Source organism: Camarhynchus parvulus, chromosome 5 (assembly GCF_901933205.1).
Source record: "Camarhynchus parvulus chromosome 5, STF_HiC, whole genome shotgun sequence".
Lineage (NCBI taxonomy): Eukaryota > Metazoa > Chordata > Aves > Passeriformes > Thraupidae > Camarhynchus > Camarhynchus parvulus.
The window spans coordinates 18,785,103-18,812,751 of record NC_044575.1 but is presented as its reverse complement, the minus strand read 5'-3'; the positions used below and the strand labels follow the sequence as shown (position 1 = coordinate 18,812,751).

Sequence of the window (27,649 nt, the reverse complement as noted above, 5' to 3'; positions counted from 1 at the left end):
TTCACCCTGCTCCCATCAGTGCCAGCAGCAAGATATACTGCAAGTTCTCTGATTGATAAAAAAATAAAAAATAAACCAAGTTGCTGTCCACGTGGCTAGGACCAGAAACAGCTCTGCTTCCTGGCAATAAAAACATGTGCTTGGCTATGGGGAATATCAGGAACAAGGCCAGTGGTAATAAGAATAGCCCCATCAACAAGTTTATGACAGAATTGCATGGACACAGAATAAATCACTTACCTTAAGAAGGAGACAGAATAAAAAGGGAAGACAGATTCAGTGTGATGAGAAGTGGCTCAGTCTAGGTCATTATTGAAGTAGAAGGTAACAGACTTCAGGAGGTGGTGAGAGAAATTCCTTCTTCCCATTCTGACAGCTCCTCCAGGAGGTTTTCTCAGGTTGGTGACCACGAGGGTAGAAAAGAACCACCCTGTGGCCCCATCACAGCCATGTGACATGGTCAGCAACCACAGTGCAACCCAAAACCAGAACCCCCTATCCAAAATGCAAGTGTTTCTCATGCTGCAGCTCTGGCATGGGGACAGGGTCTTTGCTTCCAGAGGACTGGAAGTTTCCTCAGCAAAGAGCATCTGCTCAGCACCGCTCCTCAGAGCTGCTCCCAGGGCCCTTCCAGGCCAGCCTCACCCTGCCACCATGGCACAGCTTTCCAGCCACCTTCAGGTTCACCCAGCCTGGAAAAGAAAAGCACTTGCAGAGGCTTGTGCAACCTCACATGGCTGTAAATGTGGTGGTCATGACCATACACTCAGTGTGGTTTACAGAACAGGTTGTGTTTACTTCAGTTCACAAAGTAAAGCCACCAGCTTTAATTCTCCATAAAAACAAAACAATGGGGCAAGTGCATGATTCAGAGGGCTTGGTGCAAATTTTTGCAAAGTAACAGATACAAAACCAAAATAATTAAAATCATACATACGTGTAAAACAAAAGAAATTCAAGTTAAAACCAGGACTAATTCCTATTAGCCCTAGAGATGATCCAAGAATATGTCAGGAAATAAATACATTGTTCTAGTTTTCACCATAAAAGAGGGTGCTGCTCTCTGATCGAAATGGTTTGGGTATTTACAGAAGCCAAATGGGTTACAAGAGAAACAGAAAGAAGAAAGGCATTCATGAGAGTGAACTGAAATGCTGCAGGGTGACCACTTCCCCACACACCTCGGTGTGACTAAGAGAAGACTCAGTCACAGCAAGGGCTGAAGAAATTAACTGTGAGCAGGACACCATCATCTGCCCCATGCTGGAGGGACTGTGCCAAGGCGAGACCAGCATGGTGCGGCTGCCACCACAGAGGTTCTGCAGCTCCACCACAACCCATGGCTGCCCTGGGGCAGATGGCAGTAAGTTGGCCTGGTCAGTCCAATTTATGGACAGGAGAGCAATTTATCCTACAATCCACCGGAAGGGAATGCTGCTTAAAGGCACATCTTCCTGGCCTCTGCTGGACTGTGGGTGCTCTGAGGAAGAGGAGGCAGGCAGCACCACTGAACCTCTTCTCCTGACACGGAAAGCACAGCTGCTGATCCATCCAATCACTGGACCTTTTCCCAAAGGCCAAGAGCTCCAGTGACAGACGGAAAAGGAGGCTCTTCCAAGTACCTGTCTCAACACTGCAAAGCACAGCTGACAAAGCAACACTCATTTACCAAGGCAGCCTGGCTTGTGCTCATAGCTGGTATTTCTGATGCTTTGTTGCCATATAATAACCAGCTCTCCATGTGCTACTAATGCCAAATCCTGGCAGGTCAGAGCTGTGCTCCAGTGCAGCCAGTGGAGCAGATGTTTAATGCCTAACAGAAGCATGGAAAATTCTGCAGTTAATGTCATAGCATGCAAAAAAAAACATCCCAAAGGCTCATCCTAACTTTCTGTTTCCCTGTCAAGACACACTTATTTACCAAGTACCACTTGGAGTAGATTCAAGTGGTAGTTTTGTTGTATCCATATTTTCAATGGGATTTGACATTTAAGGCAGCACTGCAGTTCATCTCTAAGCCTATAATAACACTTGCAAATCTGCTTAGCAAGACATCAGCACAGTATCCCAGGGACAGCTCAAACAGATTGGCTCTGTCCCCACAGAAGCAGCACTGGGGTACCAAGTGATGCTGCAAAGCAGACACTGCAGACTGCAGTGCCTGACACAGACACCTCCCAATCTTCACAATAAAAACAAAACCAAAGACTGCAAAGAGCCCTCACTTTATCTTAAAAGCAATACTGCACTGAGTCAGATACCACTGGAGGTCAGGAGCACTTCATGAATACACTGAGTGAGGACTCCTTTCCACACCCCGCTGATTATCCTCAGTCTCATGAAATCCACAAGTGCTACAAGTACCAGGGTAGGCCCAGGATGAAATACTGATCATCACCTCCTGATCTGCAGTCACAATGGCCCAGTGCTGAGAAGCACCTTTACATCTCCTACCCATTTGATTTTCTCCTTCATCATAGCCCTACCACCACTGAAATTTTGAGAGCAAATTGATGTCAAATGCCAGGATGCTCAGTATATTTTGCACCCAATTTACACACCGCAGCCATCCTTTGCACCCAATTTATACCAGAACCCCCAGGATATGACTGGAACCAAATAAACTACATATGAAGTACTCAGCTCAGATTCCACATATACTCAGTTCTCTTCAGGCCTGGGAAAAAAAAAGTAAGTCTGATCAATTCTGATTTGGACTTTTCATCCATGCCCATGGGAAGCAAAATGAAGGATCTTCTCTCACAAGTCACCTCAGCAGATATTTCTGCAGGATGCAAATGGTTTCAACCCTGAGTTCAACTTTAAAAGAGAAATTAAGTGCTCAGCATTCACCACAAAGCACCAGAAGCAAAGAACACTGAGCACAGAGGCCTCCACTGCAGGGACAAAGAACAAACAAGCACAATTGGGAAAGATGGAGAAAAGCAGAAAGAACTCAATTTGTATCATACTAAAGAAAAAGGAGGAAACCTGACACAAAAAAGTTTATGCTAACAGAGAGAGAAAGCTTACAGAAGGCAGACTGTGCTGTTCAACAGCAAAACCTTTGCCGCCCTCAGTGGTCACTTGGGAGCAGCCTGGTACCTCCAGCAGCAATGACCCCAGGCTGGTAAAAGAACCTATCTAGATACCATTCTCAACCCTCGAGCCCATTTCAATGACATGAGCAAAATTCCTATTTTTCTCTTTTTTCCCCAGCAGGGATGACACAGCCCTTTGTCCAGCTTGGTGCACGCAGTTCTCCACTCCTCAGGCAGCCTCCTCCTAGCAGACAGAGGTGCAGCTGAGCTCGGCAGGGTCCTGCCTGCCGGCTGCAGGCGCGGCTGCCTCGGGGCCGTCGGCGATGCTGGGCTCGCTGGAGCACTGCCGGTGCCCAAAGCAGCTGGGCTGCAGCAGCAGGCACTTGTCAGGAGTGTCCTGCTCCTCCACCACCATCCCCGTGTGCATCATGGAGGCCATGGCCAGCAGCTGGAGGTCCGAGTGAGCGTTGGCCACCGTGTGCCGACGGATGCTCCCACACTTCTCCAGGTAAGCCTCGCCCTCCTGCTCCGTCAGCGGGGTCAGGGCCTTAGGGCAGGATCTGGAGTACCTTCTCTCTGGAAGGGAAGGAGGCAGCAGGAACGGTCAACAGCATGCAGAGAGCTGCCCACACTGCTGGGCTGGCCTCGGGGAACAGAGAGAATTCAGTGTGCAGTTACAGAGTGCCCCCCTTCATTACTGCTGCAAAGCAGTCAGAAGCTCACTAGTTCACACTGCTAGGTGTTGGGAAAGGAAATCTGCCTCTGCCACAGAGAGGAGAGACTTCCCATCCTGCTGCAGGGGCTGCTGCCTGCGAGAGAAGTGAGCCAAAATGTCACCAGTGCAGCCAAGGGACCCTTTTTAGCATCCTCAGAGTCTTCTCTTTTATCAAGGGGTGAAGACCAAGCAGGTAGCCTCAGGTTCACTAAAATAAGTGACATTAAAGTGGCACAAGTCTCCAAAAAAAAAAAATTCAGTGGAGATTTGAATTGCTATCCCTGTCTCTGAAAAACTTCTCTCAGGAAGTGCCATTAGCTGTTGTCAATGTGAAATTCCTGATGCTTACGTTCACTGTCTCTACATCTGCCTAGGAACAGGCCATTCTGTTGGCATTATCCCACCATATTTTTTAAAAATCATGCCAGAAAAGGACATTTCATCCACTTTGCAACACATCTGGTTTGGAGGCTGGACACAGAAAACACCTAAGAGTGCACAGGAACAGTCCACAACAGCTGGGGAAGAGGGGCACAAGGGAAAGGCAGGATTTGTGCTGAGGAGGAGAGGCAGTGGCACAGAATGGGTGGCTGTGGGCTGTACAATCTGCTCAGCAAAAAACATTGAGGAAAATTGCCAGGTCTAAAGCACAGACCCAAGGCACAGTCCCCCGAGCAGTACCATGAAGCACATGTCAATTCGAACACTGAAAGCCTGAAAGAAGGCAGGGGTCAGAGTTTTGCCTGGGCTCACTGTAATCCCACCCCAGCAGGTTGAATCAGACACTGTTACTGTTTCCCTGCTGGCTTCCACCTTCTGCAATGTTCCAGGTGGTTTTGGGCACCTCCTGGGGGTCTATCCCTGCAGCAGCTGACGGAGCCATTCCCTATGTGTCCCTGTGCTTCTCACAAACTTCACTGAAGTGGAGGGTCTCATTTCATAGTCAGAAGCCTTTAAACCATATAAAAGGCTTCCAACCAAGACTGCAGAAGATAAGAGTAGCAAAATGCAAAACAAAGCACTCATCACTGAAGGTTATAAGAGTTTTGGAAGCTTGTATCAGGAAGAAAAGCAGAAAACAAACTATTTGCTGCAGGGAGGAACAGGTGAGCAGCCTTCACCCTGTTACTGCCAGTAATACATCCATTCAAAATGGTTCATTCACACTTGAGAGTATGCAAAAATCACTTCTGAGGCTCGTTACAGCAAACATACTCTTTAGGTTTCATCTGCAGCTCAAGCCACAGCAAGCTGTAGTGTTAAAGGGCATTAGGATATGACTCTTTTGAGAAAAAAAATTAGGAGAAATTAGTCTAAACTCTGAACATGCATTTATTGCTTTACTTTCCCCCTTTGCTTTCTTGGCCACAAAAGACAGTCTCTTAAGGGAGTTGTTCTGCATAGCTTAACTAGAAATTTTATTTTTATTTTGGTGCCTTATGACCAGGAATATAAACTGGGAGGAGTTTTTCTGGGACTTTTTTGCAAGCAACCTCAGATCAGCAGTGATGTGTGGCTGTTTTATCTTCTCTCCTATCCTCAATACAAACCCTGTTTCTTAGCCAGCTGGATCCCTTTGGCATACTCCATCCTTACCATGCAGGTTATGGCTAATTCACACAGGCAAAGCAAAAGGCAAAAAGTTAACAGACCAGATGGAAATGCTGCCATCTACAATTCCCCTCTGTGAGGGGTCCTGTCCCTTTCACACCTCTCTGCTTTAAATCAGCCTAAGATACATCAGCCTTGCAGGCTGAAGCCTCATGTATACTCGCAGCTGGGAGCAGACACCTTCAGTCACATTTCCCAACACTCATTTACCCTGAAGGCTCCAGTCCAGAGGGCAGTCTGGCCTGCAAGCACACCCAAAGCCCAACAGCACCCCTCCCAAAAGCAACTACAGGGAACCTACTGGGCTTCACCATCATTACAGGCTGCCCAGTGAGAGAAGAAACTGGTTCTGAGAAAGCAAAATGATGACTGAGAGAGGGAGAAGGAAGAGAAAGAAGCCTGATTACAAATGAAAGTTAAGGAATAGAAGTCCCCTCCATATCAGCACTGTGAAAATACCGAGATTATTTGTAGAAAACTGCAGTTTTGCAGTCCCTGTCTTGTACTGCAAACAGAAATTCCTTCTTTCCTCATGATCAGCAAAGGGTGGAGCAAGGGTAAAAGGCCACCTTGGAAATATACACAAATAAATGACAGCTAAATATCAAAGTAAGTTCAATTATTTTAAGGCATATAAGCTTTACAAGGCCAGCTTGTGTAGGTTTTCTTTTTTTTTTTTTTAATGGCACAAATGCTTTGTTCAGCTGGCAGAAATCCAGGATGGCTAGAAACTTCAGCACAGGTCAGGCAGCTACCTTTCAATCTATCCCAGAGCATGCACTTGTCCATAAACAGCAAAGCAATCAAATCTGTCAAAGTCCAACTTTTACAGGGGATTTTGGTCTAGGATCAGATCTGCAAATCCATGCTGAACTGTACAACCATGCTCACTTGTACAGAAGATATCTGATTGCCCAGCAACCACAAGAACAAAAATCTTGAGCCACAGTTTTCCTAAAGCAATGCCATGGGTTTATCACAGGCACAGACTATCTGAGTTCCACTAAGTTCTCCTACCACAAGACCATCTTTGCCCATATGCTGCGAAGTGTACTACAGGGCAGGTTGTGGGTCTCCAGCTTGCTACAATGTTGCATCTAAGCAAAGGCTAAAGGTAGTAAAAACAGAGGGAGACCAGAGCTTTCTTCACTTGTTGTATTTAAATTTCTTGACCATCAAATCAGTAACACTATGCCCATTTGCTAGCCAATCTCTTCTGCCTGGCCACATGTGTAAGCAGAGCTCCTGCATCATGTGAAGAAGTTTCCCAGAATAATCATGCTCTTCCTTACGTGAAGTGCCCATTCTCTCACCTGGACATGTTTATCCATACTTTAAACACAGAATTTTAATTTGGGGTTTTTTTTAAACAGAATCCTCAGATGGAAGGAAGACTTCATGCAAAACCCCTGTCATCCCTTAGAATTAATATGCAACAGTTCTGCTGTCTGCAAAAGCTGATTGATGCAGCAGGTAAAGCAGGCTAGCAAGCAGGCAGCAAAGGACCAGGTACTGCTCTCACTATGGTGAAAGCAGTACACCAAGCATGGACAAAGGGTTTTTAAAATCCAGTCCATGTCCAGAGAGAGGGGAGACTTTGTGGGGGTCTGTGTGCAGTGATGGGGTACTAATAGTTCACTAGGTCATGGACAAGAAAAAGCCTGTCACAAAAACTTGTATACAGAAACATTAATCAGGGCCTTTCCAAGGGTGTTTTAGCCTTTGTTTTCTGTCTCTCAGGGAGTCACGCACTGTTTCCTTTTCCAGTACAAATGCCTCCCACCACCCAACCTGTGTACCCCAATAATAGCCCCAGTACAATGTGCATCTCTTACCAAGCAAGCAGGTGCTACCAGAGGAGCTGTGATCCTCACATAAACCTAAGAATGGTGATACCACCTGCTTGACCAGTTCTTCCAGCTGTAGATAGCCCTCAGTAGGGCCAGTAGGCTCATGGACACTCTGAAAATCAAACACAAAAGGTCAAATTACCTTTAAAAGATTTTGGAACAAAGCCTGGGGTCTGTCACTTTGCTCTGTACTGGAATATCCCAACTGTGTTAGTAAAGCTTTTGGAGCTGACGGAGGTTTGGGTGCCTTTCAGGTCAATCTCCTTGTTGAAGTTACAGCACACCCTATGGCCATTGAGCAGACAGTTCTTTTTTCTGAGCAAGTGACAGAAGGTACGAAATGTGCTCACACCGAGGATGTGCACAGTGCACTGCAGCAGTGACATTATGCCAGGGTGGTTCTACCAGAAAACATCACTTTGTAGAAAAGCCTTAACACACCTTGGGCAAAGCACTGCTCTTTCCCTAGGCAGGACTGCAGGCAAAGCACCCTCTGTGGTTCAGCTTACAGCTGTGAAGATGGTAGATAACACCAACCAATTTAACAGCAATTTCAGAAACCGTTCAGGCTTAACTTCCTGCAAAGCCTCAATAAGCTTTTTTCCTCAAATGCGTTGCTTTGAGATTCTCTTTGCTCTCAAGAGTCTTGTACTAAAAAACATTCAGGGAAATTGAGGTAGCACTTTAGTATCACCTGCTCCAGTCTGGGTCACTGGAACATCAGAACAGTGAGAGTTCATACAGAACTACCAGCTTAGCCACTTTGCACTTTTGGTTGTGCTTCATAAAGTTTAATTCTCAGACACCCATTATGTTGGAAAAGAAATAAAAGTCACTAGGCTGTGTGGTATGTTGGAGGGAAGGGATGGCACAGAGGGACTTTGAAAGGCTTGAGATATGGGCCTGTGCAAACCTCATGATCATCGACAAGGTCAAACGAAAGGTCCTGCACATGGTTCAGAGGAAGGCTGGATGGAACTCTGAACAGCCTGGTCTAGTGGAAGGTGTCCCTGCCCATGGCAGGGAGGCTGGAACTAGATGATCTTTAGGATCCCCTCCAACCCAAACCATTCTATGATTCTATCCACTCTAACATGTAAGATGGCATTTTTCAGGACTGTCAGGCTGGGCAATATCAGAAAAAACCAAAAGCGGCTGTATTTGGCGTGCTTGGAAAGTATTCTGTTGAGACCTGGATAAAGAGGATAGTTACCACAGATGCTCTAGATCTCTTGGGAGAGGCCTTTGAAAGATGGCCTCTCATTTTGCCTGCTGCCAAAAGGTATTTCTCCTCTAATGGGCACTACTCAGCATCCCAACCAGCCTCGGTGCTGGTGTCAAGCAGCCAGAGCCACAGTCCATTCAAATTCCATTATCTGCTGCGATGGAGACTTGCCCTGTCCTTGCAAAGCTGAGAAATCAGGAAAATTAGGGCACAAAGAGGCATTCAGACAAACTAGAAGATGAAAATTTGTGTGGAAAAAAGAGTCCTGACACTGTTCCTAGATGGGGAGGAGAGATACCAAAAAAAATAAAAAATCCCTTCTCTTTCAAGGCAACATCTTTGCCTTTCCCAGGAAAGCCCAGGGCATCCAAATTCAGCTCTCATTTTAACACTGACCACTCCCAAATAAGCACATATCACATCCCCTTCACCACACCCTCCACTCTCCCCACTTTTCCTCCAGTGTTTGTATGATTTCAATGAGGTCAAGATACCCAAGTGAGCCAGACAAAGAAGAGCAGAGGTTCCCCACCTGCAGAATTAACAGCATCTGGACAATGGAAGCTGGAACCTTTGTTTGGACCAGGGGAAGGATTTCTTCCAACTTTACTTTTAGCAAGACCAAGTCTCTGAAGCCAAGAAGAGCAATCTGACGGATGGTCAACTCCTGACCCTAAAAAAACAAAGGCAAAATCCAAGCGTAGATAAAGGGATGTGTGAGCATCATACCAGCACATGGGCACACAGACAGGAGGGTTTATTGGGCCCACTGCTGCTGTGGCAGAACACCCCCAGTCATTCATGTTGAGGATTCATGATACTCTTTAATTTCTTCCCTCTCAGTCTCACAAATTCTGAAGTGGGCATCGCCTCAGCTGTGGCACCACTGGGTTTGGAGTGAAGCCAGAAATGGGCCTGTAGTTCACCAAATGACTGATTATGTATGTATTCATAAAACCCACTTGACATCCAATTTATGCACAAAAAAGCCCAGGCTGGATGTAGCTTGTGCTTCTGGCACTTGGAGATGAAAAAGCAGAGAAGGTTTGGTAGGGAACGAAGTTGTTTCAGAATATTTCTTAACTAAACCTACCTCTGACCTGTACTGTGCCCTCTTTTTGCTCAACATCTGCACTTGCTGATATGACAAAAAGCTGCAAGTTAGTCCATTACACATTTTAGAATTTAGGCTGGAGCAAAGCTAGCAAGACTGCTTGAACCAAACATAATTTTAAAAAGCAACAGCTTTAATATCCTCTGCAAGGCATTCCTATTTTACATCAACAACACAAGTGAGCAGGCATAACAGATGATATAATATTTCTCAGCATTTTTAAACACAGTCTAACTCCATTTGGCATTCTGGTGTTACCACCTTCCCTCTGCTATGTTAATATCTGCATGACTTTCTCTTGCCCCAGTGCAACTCAGTAGCAGAAATTTTTCTCCCAGCTCTGCCTAGCACTTTCCAGCCTGAAAAGTTTGCTTTGTTCTTCTCAGTATGTTAATCTCTGTCCCATGGTCTGCTTGGGAATCATTTTATGATCTCCATAACACACTCATAACATAACAAAGCAAATATTTAGCACTCATAAGATAGCAAATATTTAGCTAGAAGAAATTAACAGCAGGTAATCATTAATTCATAACAGGTTGCAGGTCATAATTAACAGCATTATCAATATGCAAATATGAATTAAAACCAATAGTATGGAGGGGAGCTTGGCCATAAAAAAAAACAGTTTGCTGTTTTAAACCGTCACTGTGTAGGGAAAGACCAGTACCTATCTTGAAACTATATCTCAGCAGCTGCAAACTTTTTATTTATATTATGCAGTTTAGTCCCATTAACTTCATACCCCATTTCAAAATGCAAATATGTTTCTGTGCCAAGCAAAACAAGATTTGCTATTCTTTTTCCACACCAATAGTCACATCAACAGCTGCAACTCTACCAAAGCCAGTGAGTGACCTGTTTACATAGTTTCCCTCTGTACAGCAATTTAACCAACTTGGCTGCTTAAAGGTCATATTTCTGCAAGAGCTATGAGCCTTGGGGTTACACTTAGCTGAGACAGTAGCCACATGAGGCTGGTGTGAGCTGCTACCTTTGGTAACATACAGTCACACGTGTGGCTGACTCAGTTTCATTCTAAATGGGTAATTGCTGGGATCACAGAAGAGCACAAGTAAAAAAATCCTGCTGGTATTTGCAGGAAAGGATAGGGAATCGAGAACAAATTGACTTTCCCATCTACCAGAGCAATGTACAGAGAACTGCAGCGCTGGATGAGCTCTCCTCACATGTGACACACCACATAAGTGGTTACATACAGTTCCCTATTTCTAGGAAAAGCCCAATCTTGTTATTAGGACGCTGGCCTGGCATAAGAGCAATTTCTATTTCTTGCTGCACCAGCAACTCTCTCTGTGGTAGCCTAAAGCAGCTCACTCCGAGTTAATCCATACATACATACAGTGTAGTACTTAGGTGCATACAAAGCTTTTTGTATCCTTCCTGTTTACCTTTCAGTTCCTCATCCAGAAAGTGGCAATACTTCCCAAGCTTTACAGCTTTGCTGATATATTTTGAGTGACTCAGATATTGCAACAAGACAAATACAGCTAAACAATTATGCTTTCAAAGAATCTCAACATGCCATAGTCATCCTTTCACCACTAAGTTAATTCCAAAAACTTTACCCACAGTGTTGTAACTTCTGTCCCATTTTTCATCACAGACATTTAATAGCAGGGCAGTAGATTTTTCTGTTAAGTGGCAGAATTATTAGCATCAGTGGGTATGACACAGTCAGCTCAACTGTTTCCACAGTACACAGGTAGCTGCAGTGCAGACAAACCCCTGCCTAAATAGGTCACTCCCTCACTGAGTGTCAGCTACAAAAGGAGAGAAGGGGAGGGTATTATAGTTGCACAGTTTTACCTGTCAAACACCTACCTTCAAGCATCTGGAGCAAGGAAAGAACAAAAATAAACACAGTAGAAAGGTTAGTGTCTGTCTTTGCAGAAGTCCTTTCTCTTTTAGGAAATGCCAGCTTTAATAGGATTAGAGGAAAAGGGCAAGCTTTGAGCTTTACCTGCTGCCTTTCAAATAATACAAAGGAAAAATAATTCTAAAAGGCTCTGGAAATAATGTGTTCCAGAAGAGGCAAAAGTCAAGAGGAGGAGGCTAGCATTTCCAAGAATGTCATTCTCCACATGAGGTACATTTTTCTTTTTCTCTGATGGCAGAAAAGTCAAAATAGGCTGGGGAGGTAATTAGACTGCTCATATAGAAACTCTGAGTAAAACTACATTAAAAAATTATACAGCTCAACATTTCTGATGGGATACTCAGCCTTCAAAATACACAGTGTAAAAGGTTTTACATAAAGTGTTCATTCTTCCTCTACCCATAGACTTACACGGCCCCTTACTGAAGCTTCAAAAACCTAACTGAGGATTTCCCAAAGGCACAAATGGGATATAAGCCCTTCAAAACCCATTAGGGTGAGTTAATCACATTTTTTCCTGAGCTAGTCTTCAGATTTATACCTCTAAGACAAGCTGTCAGTGTTGTCATCTGCACCAACAGTCACAGCTATTTAAAAAACAAGGAATGATAAATACAAATAGCCCAGAGCTTCAGTCTAGACAAGGCACAGTCCAACAGTTTCAGTGTGCAAGCTTAGCTAAGCACAGAGAGTAGACAATTAGGAGTAAATTCAGTAAATTCCCCAAAACACCGTGCTTGTCCAGTAGATTTTAGCAGTCCTTCTTATAGTTAATACTTGGATAAACTCTACTTTCTCCAAGATTTAGTTTAAAGGTTTTGACGTGTATTTAGCCGCTGGCCAAGCAATGCTGCTGGCAGAGAAGTTATAACCTGCCATTAGCAGGCATTGCAGTCACTTTGCTTCACCTGAGTGAACTGTAATTAGGATTACCTGGACTGGGTAGAATATTGCCTGGAGTGTAGGAAGAGTCTCTGTAAAATAGTGATCCCAGATTTCAGACAGGACATCAATGCGATCCTTGCCTATGAAAACAGATTGGAGCAAGAGCTTTAGTGACAGGGACATTAAAAGCAAGTTGGATTTTCCAAGTACTCCCTAATTCCCCAGGCAAGGAACTTCATTTCTGCAGTTTCTGCCCAAAACTGGACATCACCTAGCTACACTTCCCCTTAACCAACAGAGACACAAGGCTGTGACCTTTCCTGTGCAAAACATGAGACCAATTCCAAGAAAAGAGTGAAGCCCCTCTGGAACCAGAGGCTTTAACTCCACAGCCCAGGATTGTGCAATGGCACAGCTCACAGTTAACATGCTCAACTAGCATGGGAGAGATCACACAAAACCAGCTGAATCTGAGAACCAGCAGGTCACAGCCAACATCAGCTGATCCTCCAACACGATGCTGCAAATGAATCAGGGAGAGCATGCAGAAGAGCTGAGTCCCCTCCAGCATCCACTCAGTACCAAGCAGCAGTCAGGTACCTGTCAGGAACCCCAACTGCTTCCCAAAGGCACTTGGGAAGGTTCCCAAATGAAATCCACGTGTGGCCAACCCTTATATGACTCTAATTCAAACAAACATCCCCAAATGTAAGTGGGTATTTAAAACCAAGGCAGACTAAGCTATGAATCTTGGGATTCCCATAACAGGAATACAGTTGTGATCAAATTGTGCTCATAGGTTTGACTTACAGAGCTGGGCACTCCTCAGCATCTGGGCCCAAAGCCTCTAAGTTTTTTAGCTTAAGGTTTGCAATGTTTATTTCAAGTTTTAGAGTGATCCCTGAAAATCTCAGGTGTAAATAGACTCAGGGTTAAAACCACAAGTTTCTGACAAAAGGATTTTCCAGGATACCTCTCAGGAGGTCAGAAGCAGTCTAGATTCAAGGAGCAGTAATGGAAGATGGTCACTCAAAACAGGTTTGAAGGCTCATCCTCACTGTCACCAAAGGCCCAACATGAGGAACTGGAATACATGAGGAACTGGAATACATGTAAAATTGCAACTCAAAGGAGCCTTATGACTCTGTACTGAAGTGCTTTCCTCATCTGCAGACTTCCACACAGACTTTCACTCTGCTTGCCCATGGGTTGTGCTGCTTAGGGCACAGCCAGAGAGCAGAGAGCCAGCAGACTAGATCCTGCAGACATTTCCCTTTAAGCAGAGAGCCAGCCCACCAGCAACCACAGAAAACTTCAAAGAGATGCTTCACTCTGTCAGGTATGACTATGGCTTCAAAACTGGAACTGCAGGCAGACAAGAAACGACCCAAAACCCCCACAACAGCTACCACAACAGCCAAGGGCAAGCGAAAAAGACAACAGGAAACAGATTAATTGAATGTTTAAATTTTTCCCTCCTCTGCCTCCTACCCAGGACTACAATGCTTTGCTGTCTGGAGACACAATGAAATGTCAGAGATCACTTCTCCTTCTGAAGGGGAAGCAGGAATGGTTTGTTTCTTCAAGAAATCATAAATCCTGCAGGCATTGAAAGAGATTCTGACAGACAGTATAAAGAAAAATCACGTTAAAGAGGGTGTGATTGAAAAATAGACACAGATGAAACATTGCCATGCCCTGCAGCCACTCTGTCTGGGTGCAGGGCAGTGTAAGTTTTCCAGGAAGACAGAACTAACCAAGAAGCATGTACAAGAAATCCTCATTGCTCTGACCACAAGACCTGCAACAAGCCCACACATTATAAAAGAAAGGTGCCCATGAGTCATCTCCTGCAGTGATGCCAGCTGGCACAGCAAAGTGGCTCCAGTGTCACTTCAAGCTAGGGACAGAAAAATGAGGCATAGAAGGTGTTTTTCTGTCTGCCTGGGAAACTTCATCTGACCCAAACTACCTGAGCACCTGCACAATACTCTTGGGCAGCTCTCAGCTTACAGACTCAAATCCAATTTTCATAATGCTAAAGCAGACTCTGGAATAGTTTTATAAGAGTACAGAAACCAAAGTCTCTGATAAGCTGTGCAGCATTCATTCTGAAGAGCTGGCAGTGGCAAGGCAGGTACCCACATTTGGAAATGCAGGAGTCTGCCTTTTTTCCACATCTTGGAAAATACAGGAGTCTGCCCTTTTTCCTCCCTCACAGGGTAAATGCTGAAGAAGCACACCCCAAGCAGGAGGCTGGCAACCCCTTAACTCCTTTGGGGCCCAAATCCTACAGCCTGCCAGCTGGGTGAAGTCACTTGGTGAAGACTGGTTCAGAGGAATCCAGGCCCAGCAATGACGTGAGATTATAAGCATCTATTGGCATTTAATGACCCACACACAACACACTGGTGATTAGCAAGAGATCTTCCCTGCAGGCTAAAAAACTGGGTCAAACCAAACAGCAGCTTGGTTTTGAATAAAGATGTGCTGGCTTCGCTTGAGCAAACAGTTACTGGATGTGAGCAGCTCCCCACAGGTCCAGCAGTGAGCGGCCACACCACACTTGCCTTGGCCCACAGGCTGTGCAGCAGTAGTTTGAACACAGCTCCATGTGTGATCAACTTCTTTCCTGAAGGATTTCACTCTCACCCAAAAGACTGTTCTTTTCTTTAAATTTACACAAAGCTTGATAGTTCAGCTCTCAATGGCATGACAGAGAAACCAAAATTATGCTCACATTAAGTTGCAAATCACATTGAGAAGTGAAAGGCAGAAGGCAGCTCCAAGCAGTTCACAAGAGGATCCATGTTCAGACCAGAACTGCCATGAGCTCAGGTTTAGCTGCCACACGAGAGCCACGTTGCTGCTTTTGTGGTGCAGTTATGGCTGGTGGGAGCATCGTGGGGTATTCCAGGAGCCCACCCTCTCTTCAGCCTCACAGGGCTCCCAAGGGGCTGTGTGACACCCCAGGACAGCTCCAGACAGGGCTGTTCACTTTCCAGACATGAAAATCATCTCATCTGACCAAACATCAAAGCATAACTCCTTTCCAGAACAGGTTTCCTACTATACTTACCTTCACACAGCTTGACCTTCTCCTCCATTAACAGCAAGCCTTTCGCAAGGAGCTGGTTCTGCCAAGGGAAAAGAGAGACATGCATTTGCCTTTTATTTATTTATAATGAACATGGAAGAATGCATTTTTGTCAGATACTACCCACTTTGCATTTATTAATCTTAAAATTAGTCATGTTGCAGTACCTTCCTCCAGCACTCGTCTCAGTGTGAGTGCTCAACATTCTTTAACCCCCTCTTGTTCAGCTAGACATGAGAATGCAACAGACACAGCAGTTGAAACATCTCCCAGAAATGGGAAAGGTCACAGGGAGGGAGTCAAGAAAATAAAATGGTTCTTACCATAATGGTGCACCCACATATGCTATAACTCAATTACAGGATGAAGGTGATCAAAGAGTCAAATGCCATGAAAACATCCCACTCTCTTCTTCTTTTTGCACTTGCTCATTGCTCGTCTAACTGCACAGCAGGCCAAGTTCAGCTCCCTAACATCATCTCTCTTCCTACCTATTGTCTTTCCATGAGGCCATTCTTTTTGTATTGAGAAGCTGGATCATCTCAGTGTGCAGTATCAAGCTGCAGAAGAACTAACAGGACCTGGTCTTTCCAGATAAACTTAACTCTCATGGACTAGACAGATCAGGACATCAGTATGCCTGTTTGCAGTTCAGGACATCCAAATACCTGACTAGTTTTTTGTTCCCACTTCCCCAAACAGAAGAATGGTGCAAAAACAACACCTATCCTTTTGTTCTCCCAACAGCACCAGGTGAATCAGTTATTCTGAAAACCTTTGAGAATGCCAGAGAAAGGCACTGCAATCCCACATAACACACTACTACTACATCCTAAAAAAGGTGTAGAGATCACACTGATGGAGAATATAGGCCTTCTGCCTCTCTGAAAGGATTCAGTATCAGGGTAGCCCACAATAGTCAGAGATGACTCCCCCACTGTTCAGTTTCTGGTTTTAATGGGGAACCAGGTCAAGGCTGCACTTTTGAACCTTCCATCAGCCAAGGAGCAAGGCACATCTCTGTCATTCCCAGGGGACACTGCTGTTACCCCACTGCCTGGACACCACCACAGCCTCCTGATGAGCTGCTATAGGGCATCCTGCCCTGGATCTCCTGCTCTGCATTGCAAACCTGCCTCTGGAACCACACACCAGCCTGGCTCACCCTGACACAGAAGACAGGCATCTGTGGAAGCACCCCGAGCCAAGAGAGCAGCACACCTCTGCATCCTCCCTTCAACAAGAAGCTATCACAAAGCTGGGTATAAAAAGGAGGAGACATTGCTCTGTGACATTCTCAGGCTGGGAGATATTTTTCACTTGGGCAATGACAACAGGAATTAGCAAGCTGGATAAATATGGTCACACAATGAAAAAACCTACAACATCTCCAAATGTTAGCAATGAGTGGAAGGTGACAGTTTTATGAAGATCCTCTAGCAGAAACATGGGCTTTAGAGGGAAATACTCAGTTGCCAGGCTGTCCGTTTTGATTTGTTTTCCACTTTAGATTTGTTCAACAGATATAAATGGCTACACATGTCATGATCTGGACAACAACAAAAAAACTTTCTAGGAAAAACCAACAGTGTGAAAAAGAAGGGAGAAAGAAATCTGTAATGAAGAAAACCATAAGGGGAAAAAAGTGAAACGCACTTACACTAGAAATATTTTTCTGCTTGAACAACAGATGTTGGAGTGATATGGCATGTTAATCCTGCTTTCAGTTCATTAAAAAAAGTACTGAACTTTATTTTTCAACCTGTAGCTCAAGGCAATTACTTCTCATATACTGCAGGGGAAATTTACAGCTGGTCTTTAATACGGTATTATTTTAAACGACTTTGTAATATAAAGGTGTGTGTATATACATATATACACACATATGAGGATGTGATTCTTATTTTTTTGTGTTTCTCTCAAGAAATATTAATTTCTTCTCTATCTGCCGTAGAATGTTAGATTTCATTTTATGTATGATTCCCACTCTGGATACAATTTTCCAGGTACTTTGCCTAAAAGTTAATATTATTGATATTTTTTGCTTCCAGGGATAGTTTTTTCTTTTGCAACTATGTCAGCAACCAAAGAACACATTTGTACATGCTAATGGACAGCACAGCTGTATCTATTGCAAAATAGATATATTAATCATTACTCTGTGGTAACAAATTTATAATGCTCCTATGAATGTATTATAGCAATTCCATGTGCTAAAGAGATTGCATAATCCCACTTGAAAGGTTTCCTTAAAAAAGAGATTAGGGCTATATAGTTACTGTAGTTACTGCAGACTTTTCACTTATCCTCTCGGATTTTTCCTTTTCCTGTGGAAGAGACTTTAAAAAAAAAAACTAAGTAAAATCAACCACACTTTATTTCCCTTCTCCCGGTCCTGAAAATATCTGGAAATGTTACTTTTCCTAATTTTCTGCAAGAAGTCACAGGCTTAGGAATTGATTCAATCCAAACATTAATCCCTCAGAGCAAGCCAGACAGGCAAATTGTCATTAGCAAACCCTACAGGCTCTGCTGACAAATCAATACAAGCTACTTGATGCAGCTGCAGGGGAGGTCTGTTTCAGACCTTGTCTAGATTACAAGTCTCATTTTGCTGCTGCATCCCTACTTGCCAGAAGCACAGAGCTAAGAGGAAAAATAAATCTTCTATTTAAAGTGGGACCAGATAAAGACTCATACCAAGTAAGCTTGAAAGGTACGTTTATTTGAAAAAGTTCAGCCGCCACCTTCCATCTCTTTGCAATTACAGCTGAACAGGGATGGGATCTTGGGGGAGCAGGGATTCCCTTCCCTCCCCAGACGAGCTTTTCCTGGTTCCCCAGGGTGTTTTCCTCACCCTCTGCTGGGACACGACGGGATGCTATATGCTCATTGTGGGAGGTGGAAACCTGCCTTTACTCTTTGCTACCCTGCTGTGCAGAGAAACAAAGTCCCAACTTCAAAACATGTACGTGCAGTTGAGAAATCTAGATAGAGATCTGTTTTGCAGCAGATAGAAGTGACCTTGTGAAATCTCACAGGCTGACTCTTTTTCTGAGAGCAGAAAACCAAAATAGCTGACTGAGATACACCAGTAAGAAGGGCAGGTAAAAGAAAGCTCTTAAGTAAATTTTTAAATGCCTTAAGCTTTTAAAGACAGGATTCAAAGTGAAAATAATCACTTTTCATTTGTTCCTCAGTAAAAAGACTCTCACAACATGTCTGTGTTTGCTACTCCTTAAAGTAAGTCATCCTCAAACCATTTGGAATAAAAAAAAAATTTGAAGGCAGGCAGCCACCACCTTATAAAACCCACACACTTTCCTGATAATTCCTTCCTTTTTTCCGGCACAGATATTTTCCTCTTTCCCTTCCCTGAGAGAGAAATTGAGGCAAATTTCTCCATGCGTGCCCAATGGAGTAATACCAGTGCCACCATCCTCCCAGGTGGTGAAAGCTGTCCCAGGCACAACAGCTGGGGCTCCTCTCTCAAACCAGCAGTGCCTGCAGTGCCCAGCACCTTCCCCCTCCCTCCCACTGCAGGATCTGGGCATTCCCAGTGGGGCCCTTCCTGTGCACACCCCCAGTACACCCTGGGCAGAATGGCAGCCCTCGGACTGTGCCTCAGGAAAATCAGAGGCTGCCTGTCAGAAGCACTCAGTCAGCAGCATGGGTGTGGTGCCAGCCCCCAGACAGAGCCAACAGGAAGGATTTTGGGGTGGCAGCCATGCCACCAGCACAGCTTGCTCTGCTGAGAGTGCTACATGCAAGCAGAAGGGTGGTGGGAAACAGCTGAGAAGCTTTGGCTGCAACTCCACAGAAATCATCAAGGAGGCTCAAGCCATCCCAGGCAACTTCACATCTTGCCTGAATGCCATGTCTGCAGTACAGCAAAGTACAAATTAATCCCCCTGCTAATAACAAATAAGTCATTACCTTTGAGGGAAAAAGGTTTACACAAACATCCATTTAATTATGGATAAATTCTGCTTTCCCTTAATGCCTCCAAGCCAAACACGGCTAGTATGCCTTTTAAAAGCCACCTTCAAATTAACAAATTAATATTAGTTCATCAAACAACGTAAGCTTGAAACAGAAGTAAACTGATCCAGAACATACTCAAATTAATTGACCTCATTTTGCTGGGTGGAAAAAAAATTCCTACAGAATGCTACAGCATTTCTTAAATGCACCCTGCTTTATAGGCAGCTGAGGCTTTGTGTTCTAGGGCTAAACCACACTTTTACAGGCTCTACAAGCACATAGCCACTGCTTTGTGGATAATCTGATGTAAATTTGAGAGAAAAAGCATTACCCAAACTTACTTGGCAAGTATTCTCTACAAAGTTATTGCTAGCTGCACACAAACACCTACCTAATTCTTGGCAGTGTTTCACAAAATACAAATTTGTGTTAGCTGCAGTATCTCATATCTAGAGCATCCTCCCACCCCCATCTTTTTTTCTTTAACAAGAGGGGAAATACTGACAGAAGCAGAGAGATCACTTCAATCTTACATAGGGGAGAAACTGCAAGATAAATATGAAATCACATCCTAAAATGACTCTTCCTAGAGCTGGTTTTGTTCACAACAGATAAAAGAGAAAGCCCACTTGAAGAGATGAAAGTGAGGCAAGGAGGGTAAGAAGGAGAGCAGAGCAGGCAGACCAAGTAGGCAGCACTGCTACGATCTAGACCACGACGAGGCAGGGAGCAACTCTGGGAAAATCCCACAGCCAGGGCCCCTGAATTCACCCTGATTATCCCTGCTCCTGGGGGAATCCTGCTCAGCCAGGCCATGGCACCCTGACCATGCTCTGAGTGGGAGCAACCTGGCTCCCTTTGGAAGGATTCACACACATCTACAGGGTCCTGGGGCATGAAAGGAGGTGTCCCTGCTGCCGCCCAGGACTAGTGTTGAGCTGCTGGGGGATTCCATCCATGATAACAAACCTGGGCAGTTGCCATAGAGTCTCTGGAGCTGCTCCATGAAAGCTGCTCTAGAAAGTGCCAGATGAAGCAGAAATAATTACCAGACCTGCACGAACAGAGGTTCCCAGCCAATGAGGAGACAAATACAATAATAAAGACCAGCTTGACCCAAAAGAGTATTGCAGACACACAGCTGAGCTCTGCAAATCACACAAGTGTGAATTCTGTTCCCTGTGCAGCAGCTGAGCTGCTGCAGCCCCTGGCAGCAGGCACAAGACAGCACTTGGCCAGAAAAAAGCTGGTGCTGCCTGTATCCAGGAGTAACCATCACTGCAATAGCCTACACAATTATTTCCTTGCCTTGCTGTGAAACAGGTAGACACAGAAACCTGGCATGGAGGAAGGATGCATCACACCCCCTGTATTTTTCTCTTTGGCTAAGCAGCCACATGGCCTTTTCAGCTGTTAGCTAGGCTTCACAAAGCAGCCTTTCAAAGGAGCAAGCAAACATCATGAGAGATGCTGGAGTCATCTCTCCAGGCTGGAGTCCCTGGAAAACATGCAGTGGGGACCTAAAACAAAATCTTTATGGTGCCACAAGAGAGGGAGGAGAGCAGCTTTCCCCCTATCACTGCAGCCACCTTGCACAGCTGCAGAGCCTACAGCGAGAGAAACTCTGACCACAGAAAGGTTCACCAGCACCACTACTGACTGCTCTAAAGGCAGAAGATAAAATCAGTTTTGGTTTGGACCCAGGCTCGCCTCATTGCTGACATCACTTGCTTTTCAGCTATTTATTATCATCTTGCTGCCTGGACTTTGCTTGACACTTCAGCAATGTGTGCACGCTGCAGCTTCGCACAAACAGAAAGCTGGGTCTAATTCTGAGTCAGGACTTGCCACCTCCGGCAGCTCTCCACTGCAGCAGGCTGGAAATTATGTAACAGCTTGGCTCTGGTTTTGAGACATCAAAAATCTCATTGGATTAGATGAGGAAATACAGTCCACTTGCCATTCCTCACCTACCAGCTCTGCCAGTGCGGGGAGTGGAGATCAGGCATCAGCTCTGGGAATTTGACTTTCTGATTTGCAGCCTATGGGTGCTGGGAGAGGATACAGTGCCTGGGAAGGGACCAGGTCTCTCTGCCTTGGGAGGAGACAGTTTGGAGTTAATAGACACAAACGCATTTCCATTTTGCCCCCCATGAGTTTCAAGATTAACAAACCCACACAGAGTGAAAAGACTAAATTCATCCCTTCCAGAGGTTTTGTTTCAGGCTGTTGCAGAATGAGGCAGATAATGCATCAATTTATCAACGCTTGCTGATCTTATATTTAAATATTTTTCTCCACCAAAACAAGGGCCAGACAGTAGGAAAATGAAGGGAGCTTATCCGAAAAATCACACAGCTGCACCAGAGAAGTCCCAATTGCCAGTACACCCTGTTCCTCCAAATCCCAGCCTCTTACCTTCCATAGTTATAGGATTTCCACCTATTGCACTTCTGCTGACCACCAACAAACTAACCCAGCAGTGAGAGCAAATGGTGCCCTGCTGGGTTATTGAGCAGAGAGGTAGGTACAAATGCCCCTTTCCAGGAAATTCTCAACTCAGTTCATGGGCAAAGTCAGTCCTGAAAAACCTGAGCATGAAGCACTGCTTTAAGGCAGATCTGCAGTAAATGCTGCAAGTCCCAGCAATCCAGCATTTTCCCTCAGGCTTCAATCCAAGGAGAGGGGTTGTATATACAGTAAGATTGCTAAAGCGGCAGATTTATAAACACAACTTTCCTTCAGAATGAAACATCTGAGTTTGCACTGCAGCCCTTATGGGAATTACATTTCTCTTCCAAAGACAAAACAGACTCATTAACTCTGGTATGATGATGGCTTGGTAGCAGAAAAAGACTGCATAAACTCCAACCATTTCCTAAACATTCCTTTAGCAATTTCAGGAGCTAAAAACTTTTAATTTGCATGAGTGCTGATGAAAAGGACTTGTGAGTAATTAAGTCAAGTTGATCACAAAGGTAGCTTTGTCTCACTAGAAAAGCTCTGTTCCATTTTAGTCTTGAATATTCAATGCTTATAAAAAATGTGCATGTGTGAGTGTATAAAATTTACATAATATAAAATCCCCAACTCTTAAAACAAATGTGATTTTAAAGTTCCTCTTAGTGGCTCCAGTTATAAGTGCCACAGCATAAGAAATGGAAAACGTTCAAGTCAGTTTATCACATCTAAATATTACATGATCCCGCTAGTTGCTCTAATTGCTGCTAGGATATTTAAAACTGCCTCGCTACACAGAGAGCATATTCTTCAGGGTCCATTTCAATGCAGGAGGACAGAAAACGTGGTTCTTGGAATAGTTTTCAGTGGGCTTTAACAGACGTCAGAGGAAGTCACTGCCAAAAGATGCACTTCCACTCTGCTCCGCATCCTGGTGACCCACTCCCAGCACCTCCCCCATGTCAGAGGTGATGACCACAACACGTCAAAGGAAGTAGTTGGAAACTTTGGTTTTTTTCTTTCAAGGTTATTTTTCAGCCAAATCAGCAGCTTGATTCAACTCTGCTCATCTTGGTGGCAGCAGTACTGCCATAATTCAGCTGGCATCAGCAGTGAAACAGAACCCACAGACAAATGAAATAATGCTGTCAGCCCTTCTTTGGCACATGAACAGTCTTTCCCCATTCCATGGCCCTAGGATTTCTGAGGAAAGAGGATTTCTGAGGAAAGACATTCAGGAGGGAGTGGTAACTTTTATCATGGCCATATGCCGTTTATCTAGAATCAGAAATAAGTCTGCATCTCAGCTCACAGAGGGAAAAATCTCACTTCTGACAATAGCCTTTATCTCACAGTTTGTCCCACAACTTGCCTGCACCAACAGTTTTACCTCAGGCTAAGACTGACAGATGCCAAGTTGCTCCTTTTGACACTGAGCAAAAATACCCCAGAAATTAAATGTGAGTGCTGGTGGCTGCCACCCCACTCAGGGTCTAGGAAACATCCTGCCTTGTGCTGCCAGCTGCCTCTGCAGTAAACAACTTGTGCAGAGAGGGGCTGAGGAAGTGAAACATAACTACCCCTGGGGCAGGAGTTTTCTTCTCACTTGATAGCACAGCAGGGGGACTTTTTAAAGTCATGTAATCTAATAAATCACGTAATCTGATAGGAAACAACACTACTCTTCTTTTTCCTCTTTTAAGCTGTTAGCATGCACACAGCAGCATCAGCCGCTTCAGAAAGTACAGAAATTTTCTCTCCCTTACTCAAAGGGAAGAAAACCCTCTTGTTTCCAGCAGCCCTTCTTTTTTTTTTTGTTAATAATCAACAAATTAAACTGAACAAATTAAAAAATTGAAAGCCATCAGTGCCTTCTAAAAATCATCCAGCAGGCTTTCACGTGGTTACTTGTGAACCTCTATCTATCTGACCAGTGTCAATAAAACACAGCAACACGTATTCACATTTGTGATTGCTCAAGTCTGTCATGGTTACTTCATCTTGCATATTTTCCTTTTTCAGAAACTGCATTTATATTTGTGGGAGTAAAAGGCAAACAGCACCCAGGTTGATTTCCTGCTGATAGAAACTTCCTTCTCTTTGCCCCCTCCTGCCTCCAGGCAGTTGTCATTATCTCTCCTCTTTCCCTTTGCTGGCCTCGGTTGCAGAAAACCTTTTGATTTTTCTACACTCAAGAAAAGGCATCCTATCTTCTTTAAAAACTTCAAGTGAATTCCTTGTTAATCTTGGCAGGCTACTAGCAGCATTTCTTAAGTGCAAAGGAAGACTGTCCTTAATTCTGCACTTACATCAATAAAAATGATTACTCCCAGGGCTATATGGCCCACATTTTAAAAGTCCAGTACCTCCATCATCTTCCTCAGTAAAACAAAACCAAAACTTGTAGGCTACACACATGTAAATAGGGATCCTAATTTTGTTATAGGCTAAAAAGCTGAAGGGAGCAAACCTCAAAATAAAGCAAGCAAGTCATGCAATACCTGGAAGTAATCTGTGATGAAGGATCCAAGTTCACTCTTCAGCAGCCGTCTGTAGACAGAAGGAATGGAGCCATGAAGTAGCAGCCACTGCTGGTCATTTCTTACAGCTATACCTGCACTTTACTACCATTCATACCAAAGATACAGGAATGTATGGGAATGGGTCCCTTTGGACACAGTTAGATTTCTCTTACATATGTATTTTACAAAGGCTATTCTCAAATTATAAAGGAATTAAACAGTTTATCTGAAGTCTTCAATATTATAAACCATATACCTAGAAAAAGCAAAAAAAGAAATTACCTCCCTGAATGAACAGAAAGCTGGGGAGAAAATCTGGAGTTATTTAGATTGAAATCCATAATTTTTTTCTGCTTTTTTGTTTAAACAAAGATGCTTTTCATGTCATTGAAGATAGCATATCTCCCTAATATTGTACTTCCTTTTCTTTTGGAAGTAGAAAGTGAGGATAAGGAGAGGAGAAATGAAACAGAAGCTGCACCCATATTTTAACTGCCACATTTCAAACAATAAAAAACAAGGCATATTTTCCAAGGAAGAAGTTCTAGAAATTTAACAAGAGGTGTCTTAAATACATACAGGAAAAGCCACTCTAAAGAAATCTTTCTGATGAAAATTGTTGGCTTTTAAATTAAGCTGTGATAAAAGTTTTAAATTCTGATACATATTTGCGTTTTTAAAAAAATTTATATAAAAATCAGGACTGTTTTACATCAGACGCAGCATTGAAAAAAACAACTTAGGATATTCAGTGCATTTGCACTTTAAGCTTTCAGTGATTGAAAATAAATTCTGTAGCAGTAAATTCTGCCTAAAATTTAAAGGTTGCCCAACACTTTCCAATGCCAAACACTGAATTTTTTTTTCCTGCTCTAAGAGTTTTGCTTTTTACCAATGTGAAGTACAGTCAAGAGTGCTTGAAAATAACATTTGAATCAGCAACCAGCCAGTTCTGAGGCTGGGTTTTTACCACCAAACTATGCCACTTTACCTCATCTCTGCTCAAAGTCAAATTCAACAGCCTTCCTCTCTAACCATTTTACAATGCTTCTGCATTTATTTGCATGCCAAGATGCCTTTACTCTTTCTCTCTCTGAGTGCTTGTATTCATCCACCCAAATCAAAACCCATGTCTATGTCCATGAGATCAATAAATCAGGTAAGTCTTCGGGGACTGATTTGTCAGAAGCTTTTCCACTGGCTTCAGCCAAATCCAGCAGGCTCTCCACCTGACTTGACAAGCCCAGCAGGATCTGGCTTCATGCAGGTAAGGCCAGATTCTTGCACCTTAGAAAAAGATCAAGGGAGGGGTCTCTTCCTAAGCATGGCCAGGTCATCTCCCACTTAGGGAAATTCCATTTACCAAAGGCATTTCTTACATTTCCTCTTGCTGTGATAACTGACTTTCAGAGCAGGTAAAAAAAAAAAAAATAGCCAGTGAGATGGTATCAAATCACAGCAAGATAAAATCTAGGTGGCAGCAATCCAGAACAAAATGTTACCACCTGCTCATCTCCTGGTCCTGTCATTACCATCCTCCTTCAAAACTGTCCTGTGTTTCCCCTCTGCCAAATGATGAAGCATCGTGCAGAACCTGAGAGCCTCTTACTGTATTTGCAAACTACAACCCAGGAGCTGAGTGGAGAACTACAAACAAGGGCAAGGAAAATGCACCAGCTCAACTTCATGGCCCACAAGAGTTGTCTGTCTCAGAGGTCTGGCTTTTCCCCAGTGTCAAGCTAGGGATTCGCCTTGTGCACAGAGCTCACCCTGTGCTGGGAGCTCCATCCAGAACCACAGGTGTGAGGCTGCAGGTGTTCATACAGACACATGCAGAGGCCTGTTCTTTGCTCCTTAGATGGGCATTAATGTGGATGTGAAATGATCTATTTAAAGAGTGACATTTGGAGATGTAACCAATGCTCAGGACACTTGCAGGAACATTAATCATGTAATTCAAGGTGAGTGCTTCCAAGTACAGCCTGGCAGTGCATGTCTGGGGAAAAGGGCATTTCCCCTCCCACCATGAGCACTGCTCTCAAAGCGTACATAGTTCATAAAGAATTTCCCGTTCTTTGCCTGGTTTTTGCCAGTCTGCATTCACTTCAGCAACCAGCAAGAAGAGAACATGGTCCAGCCTCTGGGGCCAAGCCCAGACCCCACAGCAGTTCTGCCCAGTTCTGCCTCCCTGGAAGGCTGGGAAGGAGCACCTGCTTGCACTTCAGGGGAAAAACAGGATGCAGCCACTGCCACAGGCAACAGGAGAGTCACAAAGCCCAAAGCCACCCCCCAGGTCTGCTAACAAGCTGGGGCTTTAGGTATTTCCCAAGCCTTATGACATCTGGTTTTATTTTCATGTCCACAAATACTCATCCCGTGGAGAATTAAGACTGCTCCAAGTGCTTAAACCTAACTTGAAGACTTCTGACCTGAACACACTAAAATATCATTAAACTGCAAGATGCTGCCCTTGCTCAACTCTCAAAAGGAATGATATTAAACTTTTTGGGTTTGGGACTAGACCAAATTGGACAGAGTTTCCTGCCCTAATAGCTGCATTTATTTTGAAAGTGGGGAAAGGGGTAGTTTAGACTGCTGTTTGGTACATACTTAGTTCAAACTGTCATTTGAATTTTTAGGACCTCAAAAAAATGCAATAGGAATGAGGGGAGGGCATACAAAAGAAGAAGTAGAGACACGTGTGACAGCACTCTTGATGAATTAATATGGATGCAGTGGTAAAAAGAGAAGGAGGAACCTACATCCATTAGCCCTGACAATACTTCTCTCAGCAGCACTTGAAACCAAGGCAAGAATAAATAGTTCTTTATCTACTCCACAGTCCTATCTATTGCTAATCAAACTTTCCAACTAATCAGAATGAAACCACAGATAATCATGAAACCTGCTTTTAAAAGAAAACGATACTTTTAACCATCACTAGCATCAGTGACAAAAAATGTTAGCTAGGCTTTTAGTTGTTTTTATCTTTACTGTTCATATTTTCAGGTTTTGCTCTGCAATTATCATGTGAAGATTAAGCTTTTAAACAAAATGCTGTGGTTTGCTTTAAACACTACACAGTTCTGAGAAGTTTGGTTTCAGAAAAGAGATGCCAATATTATTATGTATAAAACACACCCAAAAGAGGCATAGCTCCTAGGAGGGAACAAAATCCTCACAATCCAAGCCAATACACAACCTGTCCTTATCAAAACTACACAAGTTGGAGAAAAATTATCCAA

At 43.9% G+C, this 27,649-nt stretch overlaps 1 protein-coding gene across 2 annotated transcripts in view; it reads right to left on the bottom strand.

The window, feature by feature from the left end:
• Positions 1 to 772: 772 nt before the first annotated feature.
• PRR5L (proline rich 5 like) overlaps positions 773 to 27,649 on the bottom strand; it is a 41,145-nt gene continuing 14,268 nt past the window's right edge. For both annotated transcript variants that reach the window (XM_030950143.1, XM_030950144.1), the window contains 6 exons: positions 24,384 to 24,432; positions 15,421 to 15,478; positions 12,390 to 12,481; positions 8,975 to 9,115; positions 7,203 to 7,329; positions 773 to 3,617 (listed from right to left, as the gene is read on the bottom strand). In XM_030950143.1, coding sequence (XP_030806003.1) covers positions 3,286 to 3,617; positions 7,203 to 7,329; positions 8,975 to 9,115; positions 12,390 to 12,481; positions 15,421 to 15,478; positions 24,384 to 24,432 — 799 coding nt within the window. In that variant the 3' untranslated portion in view covers positions 773 to 3,285. The remainder of the gene's footprint in view (positions 3,618 to 7,202; positions 7,330 to 8,974; positions 9,116 to 12,389; positions 12,482 to 15,420; positions 15,479 to 24,383; positions 24,433 to 27,649) is intronic.